This window comes from Eleutherodactylus coqui, chromosome 11 (assembly GCF_035609145.1).
Source record: "Eleutherodactylus coqui strain aEleCoq1 chromosome 11, aEleCoq1.hap1, whole genome shotgun sequence".
In the NCBI taxonomy this organism is placed as follows: domain Eukaryota; kingdom Metazoa; phylum Chordata; class Amphibia; order Anura; family Eleutherodactylidae; genus Eleutherodactylus; species Eleutherodactylus coqui.
The window spans coordinates 80,573,212-80,587,288 of record NC_089847.1 but is presented as its reverse complement, the minus strand read 5'-3'; the positions used below and the strand labels follow the sequence as shown (position 1 = coordinate 80,587,288).

The window sequence follows — 14,077 nt, the reverse complement described above, 5'->3', positions numbered from 1 at the left end:
ATCTGCTCTTAACTAGACAATGCAAAATTATTCCATTGGAGATCTGTGTGTATAATCCTGAATGGTGGCAGGATGCAGTGTAAATATATTTAACCACAGAAATGGAGATGTGCTGATACTGGGGGGGAAAAAAGGAAACGTTTATTTCAGTTTTAATTCAATGGGCTTTCAAAAACAAAATTTAAACCTTGCAGAATGGAAGCAAACAGGTTTTTTTAGACTAGTGCAGCTCTTTGTTCCGTTTCACTGGGTTTCCATTGAATTAACAGAAGAAAAGCTTTGAAAGTCCATTGAGAACAATGGGGTAAAAAAAAAAAAGGTAAATCTTTAGTTACTGCAGCATACTATATAATAATCAAATAGCCGTTCTACCTCAGACTCTTCCATTTTAAAGAGTTCAAGGTCCCTGCTGAGCACACAGAGCAGATTATGGTATGGACCTGGGCAAAAAGTTGCCACAAGTAGGCATCAAAATTCACATAGCCAGGTATTAGAGAAACGCTCTCCTAAAGTAAGGTTTCTTCTTATTTTGACTAGATAATTTCCTCGATTTTGTATATTGGAAACCAAGAAATGCGTCTCAAATGCACTCAGTCAAAAAAAATTAAGCCCATAGGAGGAGTCAGAATTGAATGAAACTTTGTGTAATTGATATTGTAATCACTTATATTAATGTTACAAAGCAAAAGGATAATTTATTGCATAAAACTGAACACTTGTAGTGAGGCTCCAGTACCCTGTTTTGCCACCTCTAGTTTGGATACAAGATGTGATACAGGGATCATAGATGGTACAACAGGGTACTAGAGCATCTCTAGCTTGGGTACAAGATGTGATATGGGCAGGCATGGAGACTCCAGTACCCTGTTGTACTGCCTCTAGCTTGAATACAAGATGTGATATGGGGGGCATAGAGGCTCTAGTACCCTGTTGTACCGCCTCTAACTCGACAAGATACAAGATGTGATATGGGTAGAGGCATACAGGTTCCGTATGGTATCCAGTATATCAGTTTACCTTTGCTGTAACTGACAGCCTAGCTCTAGAGGCTCAAAGTTGGCATCCCAGATGCTCCCATTTATATTCCATTGGTGATAAATCTAGCGAATGGGCAGGTCATGGAGGGGGCATTCCTGAGACAACCTTGCTGTGTTTGGCTGACCATTTTGCTGCTGGAAAATGCCTCTTGGAAGCCTTGTCATGAGAGGAACACAGGCTGCTGCAGAATGTCCTAAACATATCGCTGAGCGCTCATATTTCCTCGTACCATCACTACTAGGTGTGACAGACTGTCAAATGCAATGGGCCTCCAGATCATCACAACAGCAGTGGGGACATTGTTCCACTCCATAGCAAAGACATGATTGAGATGCTCACCCCTAGGTCTCTAGACTCGAACACAGCTATAATCAATGCCAAAGCTAAGGCTTGATTTCTCGCTGTAGACAAAACTGAACTGCTACAGTGTGGAAGTCGGGTTGTCGTTCACCACTGCAAACAGAGGCAATAGTGGGTGGGTGTAAAAGGCAGTAAACATCATGGGCACTGTAAGACCAAATGTTCTTCAGCCAAGCGCCTGGAAATGGTTCAGACAGACACAGAGGCCTGTAGCAATAGTGGCACCTGCCTCTGGCTGGAGTTGCTTATGCTTGTTGAATAATCAGACTACCATACTTGTGGTCCATCGAGAGTGGCCTTAGGCCAGTCGCCTTGTTGTCAACAAGCTCTACACAAGCAGAAAATTAGGTCCACTACATACAAGTAACCTCTTTAAGCCTTTTTAAAGGCCATGGGTGCAACCACTTTCAGGGTCTCAAGTGGCAATACCATTCATCTAACCACGACACAACTCTAATCATTTGCGTATCTGCTTGAGATGTCTTTTTGTTGCAAAATTTTGCATGAAGTTACAACTCCTTCTGCGGGGCTTGAATTATTTTTGACAGTGTAGTATAACATAGGCGTTATACAAGTTTACATGTAAATAAAGTTTTACCATTGTATAGTCAAAAGTTCTGTAATTTAGCAGAGAATTATTAGCATTGGTGCACAGAATGAGCCATGTGGAGCATGCATGAGGAGCACGTGATGGCGGAATGCAAAGAAAACCAGTAGACCATAGTTCTTTTTAATGCAGTTTAGCTGAAGTAATACAATATTGTGCTAGTCTTCATAGTTATTGTGATACCAAATGCGTGTTTATTACTCTTGGAAACATAAATGAAATGGTTTGAATAAAAGTGTTTTGTGATGTATTTAAATCACTAGTATTAATCCCTTAACTTTTTTCAAATATTTTGTCCTCACCCTCCATTGATGGGACTTTGTGAGGGTTCATTTTTTGCAGGGTGTGCTGTAGCTTTTACTTGTACCATTTTTTAGTACATAAGGCTTTTTGATCATTTTCATTCAATTTTTATTGGGAGACGTGTCAAAACTCCTACAATTCAGGCATTATGTATTTTTCTCTTTTGACCACATTTGCAGTAATGCAGTACTTTGATCACTTTGAAACAATTTTTTAGAGTCATGTCCAAAAAAAGTCAATTGTGTGGGGAAAATGTGGGTTTGAATTTTTTATACTTAATTTCAAAAGACTAAATTGTATAAGCAAAGCAAAATTAAGTCACTTTGTGGGGTACTGTGTTTGCTTAGGAGGGAAGGTGGGCAAGTCTACAGTAGGGAATGTGAGCATAGTGGTTAAAAGTTATATGGATGATTGCCGATAGATTAGGAAGAAGTTCTCACTTAAATATTTCTTTTATATATGTCACTGAGGCTCTGGCTTTATACACCTCATCAAGAAATACAACTGATTTCTAAGGGACTAGGATGGTTTCACAGTTCAGCTTTTTTGGAAGTGGGTTCAAGACATATGGAAAATCTAAAGAAAGATTTTTCTACTGCGCTTTCCTGATTGATCCACTTTGGTATTTCAGGTCCTTTAAGCCAAAATCAGTTTTTCCAAAAATCTGCACCCAAAACCGTTTACAGCTTTATTCTGTATTGTATAAATGCCTGCACTTCTTTATGAGCTGTTAGAATTGTGCACTCATTGTTAAAAGTCAAGCACCTAGGAGGAGTTGTGAGAATCTAGTGAAAGGTGTGTCATAACATTGATATAAGTGATTACAACATCAGAGCAAAAGGAGAATTTATTGCAGAAAACTGAATACTTGGAGAGTAATACCCTGTTGTACTACAGCCTCTAGCTTGGATGCAAGATGTGATATTGGCCACCATGAAGGTTCCATACATGTTCTATTGGCGATAGATCTGGTGACCTGGCAGTGAAATGTGGCAATGTGGAAGCATTCCCATGACACCCTTGGTGTGTGCAACTGAGCATCATTAGCTTAAATGTCACTAAAGACAAATCTGGTTCCACCCCATTGCAATAGACTTTCATTGTTAACAACACTACTGCAAACACAAAGATAGGTGGGTCTCATCGGCAGTACAAGCAGTGGGTGCCATGAGACCAAAATGTCCTTCAACCAAGCACTTGGAAATTGTTCCAACAAAGGAGCCTGTAACAATGGTGTCACCTATCTCTGACTAGCAGACAGATGGAGCTGCTTATGCTCGTTGTAGGATCCCCTCTACTGGTGGTTTGTCGAGGGTGTCCTGAGCCTGGTTGCATTGTGTTCCTGCCCTGTCCCAACACCTCCTAAAACTCTAGTCAGAATGGCCCAGCTGGCGAGCAATTTGTCAATACAACCATCCAGCTTCTCACATTCCAATAACAGAGGGCAAACATTAACTGGGCAAAAGTTCCTTGATTGTGTCGTAGAGGCGTCTAGTAGTCAACAAGCTCTACACAAGCGGAAAAAGCCTTTTTGTAGGCCATGGGTGAAACCACTTTTAGGACCTCAGGTGGCAAGACTGTTCATCTAATCACGCCACAGCTCTAATCATTTGCATATCTGCATGAGATGTGACTGTATGCAGAGTTTTGCAGGAACAACGACAACTCCTAGGTGTTAATTTTTTTTTGACAATGAGTGCACATCTATTTGTTCAACCAAAAAAAAACACTTTATAATTTTCACGAAGGGTGCATTCAAATGTAGCAGATTTGAAAGGAATTTTGATACAGATATGAGTGCAGATCTCACAATTCCAATTTAATTTAAATTGAGGTTGTGAAAACGGCTGCAGATCTGCACCAAAATCCCCAGGAAATCGGCCATGTATGAATGCACCTTCAAAAGCACTAGGTGGATTGACAGCACAGTAGGAAAACCACCACCGCAAGTCAAAATGGAGTTATGAAACGTACAACACGCAAGTGGTTTTTGGAGTCCATGGTTGTTTTTTTAGTAAATACTATGCTTTGTGTTTTTTTCTAGGCATTTTTCCATAGGTTTGTAATAGGAGGAGAGCCCCCCAAAACAAGCACATTAAAAGAGTGTGAAGGTGGCCTAAAAGAGGTAAATAGTAGGACAGTCTAATGGACAGCCTCTGCATGGAATTGGTTGGTATTGTTAGTCACTCTTCCATGGCTGAACTTGTGATTGTGCGTATAGTCAGGAGCTATGCCTACATGTGTGGCAATATATTGCTCCCCCGATGTACATGCATGTGAAGCTAAGCAGTTAATGAGCAATGCACCTATTTGATCAGGCCAAGTCCTCAGCAACTGGATCTAGTCAAAAAGGTTTCCATTCATCGACAACCGGTAGGATCAGGAAAATGGAGGAGCTGAAATTATTATAAAGTGTCAGAACTTCATTATACAATGATTAAGCTTTATTTATATAAAACCAACTAACCACTTTACAATAAAACCTATGTATTTGAGGAAAAAGTAGAGGTGGTTCAACATCTACAGACGTCCAATTCAAAAGAATAAGTATGATCATGAAAATTTAGAGGTCCGCTCTTCTGCCATGCTTGTTTTAAGCAGGGTGAAGTGAAGGGTTTACTAAAATACACAGATATCCGACAGCTCTATTTTAGTGTCCTTATTACAGCTGCAACATGTATGCAACTACGGCCCAAACTAAGTGCTATTGTGTTCTGTCAGGTTGACCTGCTGCACGTTCACATGTTGCAGTCCTAGTAAGGATGGTAAGATAACTGCATTGAAGCTATGCAAGACCGATGATATTGTGTATAGCCTAGGGGGATTAGAAACTTAAAGCAGCAAGTAAAATACAAACACCTTCCTATGAACCAGCAATGTGCTGCGGCTGGACATTACAGCTATTTGTTCCATTATTGAGCTGCAATAAACCTATTGTTCTATGAATGTCATTCTCGTATTGCCGAAAGAGTTGATGTTAGAGTGATGAGGTGTGGTTTAATGAAACAATAAGAAAGGCTTTGTCATAGAACTTCTCTTTTTTTCCAAACAGCAATTAAATCATTCACACAAAAGGAAAAACAAAATAACTAAATAAATTGCAAATCTGGCAAGTAATCACCGCCTGTAGGTCAAGGTAACTACTTCACCCCTCAACTGCAGCTCGGAGTCACACACAGATTTTAGATTGATATATACAACAGATAAATCCTGTAACTGCTGCTGAGGGGTTTTTTAGAAAGTCCAATATGATGTACTGGTTGATCCGCTGCCATTCTACAGGCATTTCCTCAGCAGGGCAGCGTCCATTCATTCCACCACAATAGGTATTTCACTGATACTTTCCTGGATTTATATCTAGCTCTAGACATATATACACTGCGAGCTCTGCAGTCAACCTCTGCTCCTGCCACCGTTCATACAAATATCAAAAAGGGTGCATTCCGTATAATGTGATATGGTTACAGTGATGTGTTGCCATACTGCCAAGTCTGGAGGAGGAGTGGGAATACTGAATATGGAGGATTAAGTCAAAGTGAGCAATTTCTGTGCTCCTCCGACTTTGATAACTGTTTTTTTTTTTAGCAATGATACATGAAAAGGGAAGGAGAAGATGGATCATTTAAACTAGACAGAAATACATTAGCCTACCTCTGCGATAGAAGGGTCTGTAGTTTGTACCATGGAGTAACTGAAGTTGTACCCACCACTATGCGGCACTGCTCATTTCCAACTGAAACAGCAGTGTTGAGATTTTCAGGAAGAAAAAAAAAAAAAAAAAAAAGCTAAAAAGAAAAAAACTTTTTTATAGCTGTTGCCCACTTATTTTCCTCCTAACAAAACTAGTTACCCACAAAAACTTACTCCGTAGTGGGCAGTCTTCACCTGTACCTGTGTCGTATAGCCACCCTGAGCTAGTAGTTCAGTGTTTTAGACATTTCTTTTTTTTTTTTTTAAACAAATTCTGTACAAAGGGAACTTGGAACGGTCTGTGAATAAAGGGAAAGAACAGATATTACCCCTTCAAATCTGGTGGTTTCATTTTTAAAACTGTATTAAATATTATACAGTTGCACATGTAATGGAGGGGTAACCATTCTAGCTCGCTTTCTACAAGACTTTTTTTTTTAGCAGTCTATTAGACAATCTGAGTCCCAAACCCAATCTTAAAAAAAAAAAAAAAAAAAAAAAAAAAATTATAAATCTATTTCAAATAAAATAACCCTCAAAACCTATGGTGAAAGGAGCAGTAGTTTAGGCCAGGGCACCCTGCCCGTCTCCATCTAGATCACTGCTGAGCCCCTTCCAGGGCAGGTCAGCATGAAATGCCAAAATGGAAATCCCGGCATCCTCTTGGTTAAAAGGGCTGGTCAGGCTAGGGGAGGGGTGCCTGTTAAGTGTCTTATTTTGTCTCTATCCCTTACAGAGCAAAAAGCCCTGTTAAAGTTTGAGTTCGTTGGCAATTTTGGAGGCAATATTCTTAAATGCCATGGAAGTGCCAGAAATTCTCTTGAAACGCACACCATTGAGGGAGAGCCGTGGAAGCTTGCACACCTCCATCTCCCACTGTACATAGCTGTCATGACCTGGTGAGCCATGGACACAAAGCAGCATGTACTTCTCTTGTGACTCATGTTGGCAATTATTGGCATCCAGCACTTTGCGGATTTCACTCATCATCTCATTAGGCTCCATTGAGCTGGTGGTTTTCATGCTCCACGTGAAGCGCAATGACCGTGGCTTGGAGTCCCTCAGGTCTTCTTTTTCTTTTTCTGCAACAGTCAACTGAGGCCTGAAGAAACAAGACAAAAATATATTTTTATATGAAAGTAAGCAGTTTGTTAACCTACATGCAAATCCGTGAATTAAAAACAAAGCTCTTAATACATCCTCTGCCGGGGGCACTCACAATCACAATATTGGCAGGAGAAACCACTTAAATTTCTTTTTTCCATGACCACAGAAGGTAAAACAAAGGAAGCAAAAAGGCCTGTCTTATATGTGCGTAAAAAGGGCGTATTTATGTGCCCATAATACAGACGAGTATTCCGGCCCTACAAGATCCCTATGATGCTTTGAGATTTAGTCAGAGTCTGGTCATTTGCCTGTGAAACACATGTGAAATGGCCCTAGGATGTATCCAATACAATCAGCTGTAATCCACTACAGTCAATGAATGCTAATAATCAGGCTGAAAGTGGAGGTCATTTCTATTTAGGCTGTGCTTAAGGAAAGCAAATTTGAACAGGTTTAAATAAAAAAAACTACTAATGTCAAGAGGTCACATGTGAACATACCCTAAGGCTGGGTTCATATGGGACAGAATTTCCGCACAGCAATCCCGCCTGCGGTTCCTAATCCCAGGGTTAGCCAGCAAAGTGGAATACATTTTGCAAAAATCTCATCCACTAGCTGAAGCAGATCTGTTGCAGCTAAGCCGAACGGAAATGGACATGCGCCGCGGAAAACAGACACAGCATGTCAATTCTTCTTTCATTTTCGCAACGGCCCCTCTCCTCTCTATGGAGAGAAAGCCACAGCAGAATGCCGACGGCGAAACCGCTCGAAAACCTGTGGCTAACGGCTGTGGGTTATGAAGCTGTGCTTTTCCAGCGGAATCCTCGTGGTTTTTCAGTGCAGCCATTCTTTTGGAATTCCGTCCCGTGTGACCCCGCCTAAAAAAGCACGGTCTATGAAAACCAGATGAATAGGGAATACCTTGTAAAATTGGTGGCGGTCCCAGCAATCACCACCGATCTCAATAATGTGTGTCTGGTGCATTCCAGAATAGTGCCGCTGCCTTATTCATTTCAAATGGTACCACCAGAGAGGAGCCTAATCAAACGCTCCATCTCCTGCTGCCCCATTAAAAAATAAAAAAAATACTGTGGTGGTGGACACATGCGACCATCGCTGTCTTCACTGGACTCTAGGTTTTCTGGGTCAGCGGGGGGCCCAGCAGTCGGTCGTGTGCATAGGGAACAACTTGTTTTGTGGTACAACAGTTTGAGACGCTACTACAGTTTTTCATATGCCGTCCTAGGGCACATTACGTCAAAACTAGAAAACTCTTGTATGTACAATACATTAAAATGTAATTGGCTCGATCAGGACAAAGTCTGCCATCTTTTTTTTTTTTCATTCTACCACATTTGCTACAAAAGGCAAAATGATGGCTTATTGTAAGTTCTCTTCCTAGACCCCCTCAAAAGGTGTCAGTTCAAAAAGATTCAAAGTATGATAAATATCTAGGACACAAAAGGAGATCTTGAGAGCATCCTTCCCTGACTTCATGAGGCGGAAAACAAGGCAGAGTTGGCTGCATCAATGGAACATCAGCGGTGCCAACGAAGGAGAAATAGATTGTGGTATAAAGTACCAAGGATAACTTGTGAATGTATTCTAGCTTTTTGTACTTGCAATTTAGAAAGGTAAATGATTTAAAAATGGACACAAACTTTTCACACATTCGCTCATCTAATAGTCTGTATCATCAATCTTGATTTTCAGTGGTAAAATAAAAACTTTTTATGCCCCTAGGGGTATCCTATCAAGCAGCTTTGCAATCCACTGCCAGTCATTAGGCATTTAGCTTCTCAGGCACATGAGAACATCACTAGTTACTATATGCAAAAGAGGGATGGGCATTCAGATGCTACTTTGCAGTTGATTGAAGCAGGGCTGTGCAAGGCAGCATGGGAAGCGTGTGAGGGGAAGGCCTGGCTAGTACAGAGTGGCAGAATGCCTGGCTTAGTACACACCCAACTGTAAGTGGATTTCATCAAACAGCATGGCAGCAGAGAAATTGGAAATTTTCAGTGGAAAACTGAACTGGTAGATCTATAACTGGGTTCAAACAGCAAATCAGTGGCCATTGAAGACCTAGGCTGCATTTGTCATTTTTTGAAAACTTTAAAAAATTATATTTACTTTCTTTGGACCTTTTAGCTCTACAAGCCTAACATTTATTATTAATTTCATTAGTTTTAATTGTAATTTCCTTTGATATTTCCTCAATTTAAACATATGTGACAGCTTCTTTAAGCATTACTTTGCCTTTTAATTGTGTGTAAAAACACTAGAATGCATCCACAATTAAAGGGTAGCTTCACATGTGTGTTTTTGTGCATGCATACGCACGCACAAAATCAGCTTCTGTTACAAGCAATGCATTCCCTATGATGTTTGCACATGTCCGTGCTTTACAGGCGTGTGCCTGCAAAGATAGGACATGCGTGCACCACAGGGAATGCAGGCATTGTCTTCAATGGAGCCACGGCTGCTGCCGGCAGCTCCATTGAAGACAATGGGCTGCCGGCACCCCTGAATTGTATTTCAGGGAAGAGCTTTACATATAAGCTCTTACCTGAAAAACAAGAACTTTAGTGTAAAACAAAAAAACAAAACAAAACCTTACCTGTCCGCCGCTGCAGTGTCCCCGAGGGGATGAAGAACACACCTGCGTTTGCTTCATCCCCGCGAGGAGAAAGAATTCCCTGCTGCACCTGCCACATCTGTGACAGATGCAGCAAAGGAATTCTTCATCCCTGCGGCGAATAAAGAACTCCCTAGCGCAGCTGTCACATCACACCTGCGGTAGGGGATCCAGCTGCCAGCATTCTGTAATTGTTTTTCAGGGAAGGGCTTTAAATATAAACTCGTCCATGAAAAACAAAGAAAAGTGGTGTTAAAAAAATAAAAAAAGAATATCACACTCACCTTCCTTCAGCTGTCGGGGCTCAGCCGCATCCTCTCTGCGCTGTCCCTGGCTGTTCAGAGCAGTTTTCAGCAGCCAGGGATTTAAAATCTGAGCCTGCTAAAAGAGTTGCTTGTGATTGGCTGAGGCGTTCAGCCAATCACAGCTCTCGGCTGTCATTCAGCAAGAGTTGCCTGTGATTGGCTGAGGTGCTTTACATATAAGCTCCTCCCTGAAAAATTCAGAGGTGCCAGCAGACCATTGCCTTCAATGGAGCCGCTGGCAGCAGCCGCGGCTCCATTGAAGGCAATGCACGGACCTGCATTCACGTGTTTGTGTGCGTACGTGGGTACGCACACACTCGTGTGAAGCCACCCTAAGGATGCAATTGAAAACTAAAATGCATTTAATATATAAAATATAGTCTACTTCTACAGTAACTGAAGTCCCTTCCTTTCGCAGCACTGATGTTGAAATGATCCAGCCACCCCCTGCTTTATCACTGCAATTTAAGGGGATTTCCCCGTCAGAGTATACCAAGAGCTGGAGCAGTGTTGATCATCTATTTCTGCAAATTGCTCTATTATTGTTGTGCCATCACAACCTCCCCAGGTGTGTGCACACATTATGAACCGTTGCATAGCACTCCTACGTTTGAAGTGCTTGCTTTCATTTTTCACATATATTCAAACACAAAGCAGAGACATGAAGTTCTACATCTTTCCTAACTGGCTTCCAACAGAATGGGGGGGGGGGGGGGGGGGCAGTGGGTGGTGGGAAGTATTGCAACTCAACTTCTATGCAACTCCTCTTTCGCACAGTAAATTACATACTTAAGTGTGCTGTAGGCAATAATGGCAAGTTTTTGGGAAGTCAAGCTTGATACATTAGACAAAATATTTTTGTAGCCAATTAATATTTATCTATACAACATCAAGCTGGACTTCCAAAAAATTGCCTTGCTGCCTATGGGCGCCTGCACACGAGTGGAAATCTTGTAGCGGGATTTCCGTTGCTGCAAGCCTGCATAGGATTGCATTAACAAATGCAATCCTATGCAGACGGCCGTGGTTTGGCCGCGCGTAATCTTGCACGGTAAACAAACCGCAGCATGCTCTATTTCTGTGCGGGGCTCCGCGAGCCGCGCACAGAAACGTCACTCACCCACCGCCGGCTCTGGTCCGCGCATGCGGCAGCTGCCCGGCAAGCCGGCACATCAAACAGCCGGAGCCGCGGATGAGTACGTGCTGGTCCCTGCAGGCGCTCGGGTCAGGTCCCGCGGCGAGAATCCTCACCGCCGGATCCGACCCGCCCGTCTGCAGGCGGCCTATAGCATAACTAAATTTTGTGGACTAGAGAAAAAAAAATAAATAAAAAAATCATACTGGTTGCAACAAAGCCCCTAAAAACTCTATGGAAAGAGTTTATTAAAAATCGACATAAGTGGAAGAGTTGGCCACACAGCAACCAGATTACTTCATTTTAACATGACCATTAGAATAAGCAGCTCTGGGATCTGATGGGTCGCTGCTAGCAACTGCTTCACTTTAAAAATCCAACCAGATCTGCCTACTACTTTAATGGCTTCTTTCCAACAGTGACAGGCCCAAAGTTAGTTGTTAAACTAGACAGTAGGTGAAATCTCTAATAAGTCTTACATGTGTCAATTCAGCCCATCTGAATGGAGATTGCAGAAATAAATGCACCACTCCATGAATGGAACAGATTTTCAATTGCAGAAACTTCTGCAAACTTGCCGCATCTGAACATACCCTTACAAAAAGTATACTAAAGGGTTTTTATTGTTTGTGGTTTACACTATTGTATGCGGTTTTCTGTGAGCCAAGCACAGGACTGTCACATAACCATCTCTAATCCTGGACTCCAGATGAACAACTAATTCATTATGAAAGATGTATCACAACTAGTTCAAAGAATAAAAAAATTACGCAGCTGCCCATAGACGTAGATGGTTTGCATTTTCCAAAGGAGACCTGGAATCTGGTTGCTGAGGGCAATCCCCGCACCCTCCTCTGCACCAGATGCCATGACATGGATAATCTACCACCATTCCAATCTCAAAAGCTGTGTGATCAGAACAAGTTTTCTGACTGCAGTCAGCGAATGGAAGTTTTTATTGTGCAAACAGATATGTTGTAAAAGTTTATTTAATGGCTGCATGTGTTTACTATATAATGGATATTACAAACCCCATTGAAGTGCAACAGGCATATAGTGTAGTGCATCACCACCACAAAGGCCGCCTGTCCACGGGTGCGACAGAATATCGCTAGCAAAATTCTGCCGCAGGGGAGGAGCAATAAAAAGGTCTCCGCGATGAACCTATATTGATTGGCTCACTGCAGAGAATGAGTCATGCCGTGGTTTTAATTATACGACCATAAAATCGCTATGATTCTCCGCTCGTGTGTAGTAGGTTGTGCTTTAATAGTTATCCTATGGAGAGCATGTCATACGAGCTCCGCGTGCGATTTATCGCTGTGGCTCTCGCTATGTCACCTCACCTGTGGACAGCCAGCCTTAAGAGGACATATCAAAATACACGTTCACCTATGCAAGTTTTATATATGGTATACCAATGTTGTAGTTCAAGTAACAAACATTTCCTCTAATTGATAACAGCAAAGTTGAATCTGGTGCAAAATTCCAGTGCATAATCAAAACCAAAAATGCAGTACAAATAAGTGTTTGTTTGTTTTTTACAGTAAGCATGGGTATAAAATAAGCTATACTCACCAGACTCCATTTATGTGCTACAGTAGTGATGTGTATGCACATGATGGCTGAGGTCTGTGATTAACTGTAGTTGTCAGGATTCTGAGCAACATTTGGTGCAGGACTAGGGAAGATTTGTCAATCTTCCAGTTTTATGGACTTTATTAAGGTATAGGCTGTTACAGCATGTTTTGAGTCACCGATTAACAGAAGAGTCTGTGGTGGCTCAAAGCATAGTAGTAGCCTGTATACTTTAGTAAAAATCTGTAATACTGAAAAGGTGCAAGATTTTCCTGATCCTGAACCGAACGTTACTCAGTCTTGACAAATTCATTACCTCTTGCTCCACCAGTGGATTAAGTGATTAGTTCTGAGGCAACAGCAACCAGGAGCCTTCAGTATGCAAAACACAAGGTGCGCATACAAATCGTCACCTACACGTATCTGTAACAAGGGGTCTACACACTGGGTGCCTCTTCTCTCTATGGCATTGACTGTAGCCATCACGTGTGTATATGGACGTCACCACAGCAGTACTCGTACAAACCCCAGCAGGGAAAATGAAAGTAGGGATGTAGAAGTGGTAGGGGACAATCTTATAGTCTACACAAGCTTGCTGTTAAAAAAAATTCATTCAAAACAACCCCTTTAAGACCATTCAAATGCTGTAAAAAAATATATCATTAAGCAATCCTGCAGAAATTAAAACCTGCCATATTTCCCCAATAGAAAGGTCACAGATTTCACCAATTGAAAGCTACAAGGTGAAAGTGCATCCAGTTTGTGGTGAAGGATTGTGGACCCGGCCATAAAAAGCTTTTTTTAAAATTGCTGTTGATCCACCACCATGTTTTGACGGCGTAGAAGGTGTTGCTCTGCAGTAGTAAATAACCAAAAGTTGGAAAAGACAAAATGGTGAAGAGCTCCAATACATCAGGATCAAAGTTACTTAGAATCAGATTCCAGAGGGAAAGAAGAATAAGAGCAAGCCCACAGGGAGAGTCAGCGGTTCAAGGAATGAACAAGGAAATGAAAAGATAGAAGTGCAAAAGAATTTAAATATACTGGAAGTTCAGCAGGAACAATGAGGTGGAAATGGGAGAAGAACTGCAAATAAAAAAATGAAATGGAATAGGAAGTGATTATGGATTTGAACAATGATACAAGGTCATGGGTCTCACCTGGTGCTCTCCACTCGATCTTTCCCTTCTGGTTCATTTGGGTTCCTCAAAAAAGAGAGGTAAAAAAGGCTGTTCAATGTGTGCACTCTTAACTCTGCAGAGCATGGACTGACTATACTGTAGCTTATGTCTTCATTGAAATACATTGTAACATTC

General features: G+C 41.6%; 1 protein-coding gene across 9 annotated transcripts in view; it reads right to left on the bottom strand.

The window, feature by feature from the left end:
* Nucleotides 1-118: 118 nt before the first annotated feature.
* MARK2 (microtubule affinity regulating kinase 2) overlaps nt 119-14,077 on the bottom strand; it is a 152,231-nt gene continuing 138,272 nt past the window's right edge. For 8 of the 9 annotated variants that reach the window (XM_066582770.1, XM_066582773.1, XM_066582778.1 and 5 more), the window contains 2 exons: nt 13,922-13,966; nt 119-7,100 (listed from right to left, as the gene is read on the bottom strand). In XM_066582770.1, coding sequence (XP_066438867.1) covers nt 6,749-7,100; nt 13,922-13,966 — 397 coding nt within the window. In that variant the 3' untranslated portion in view covers nt 119-6,748. The remainder of the gene's footprint in view (nt 7,101-13,921; nt 13,967-14,077) is intronic. The other variant, XM_066582776.1, reaches the window with a different exon arrangement.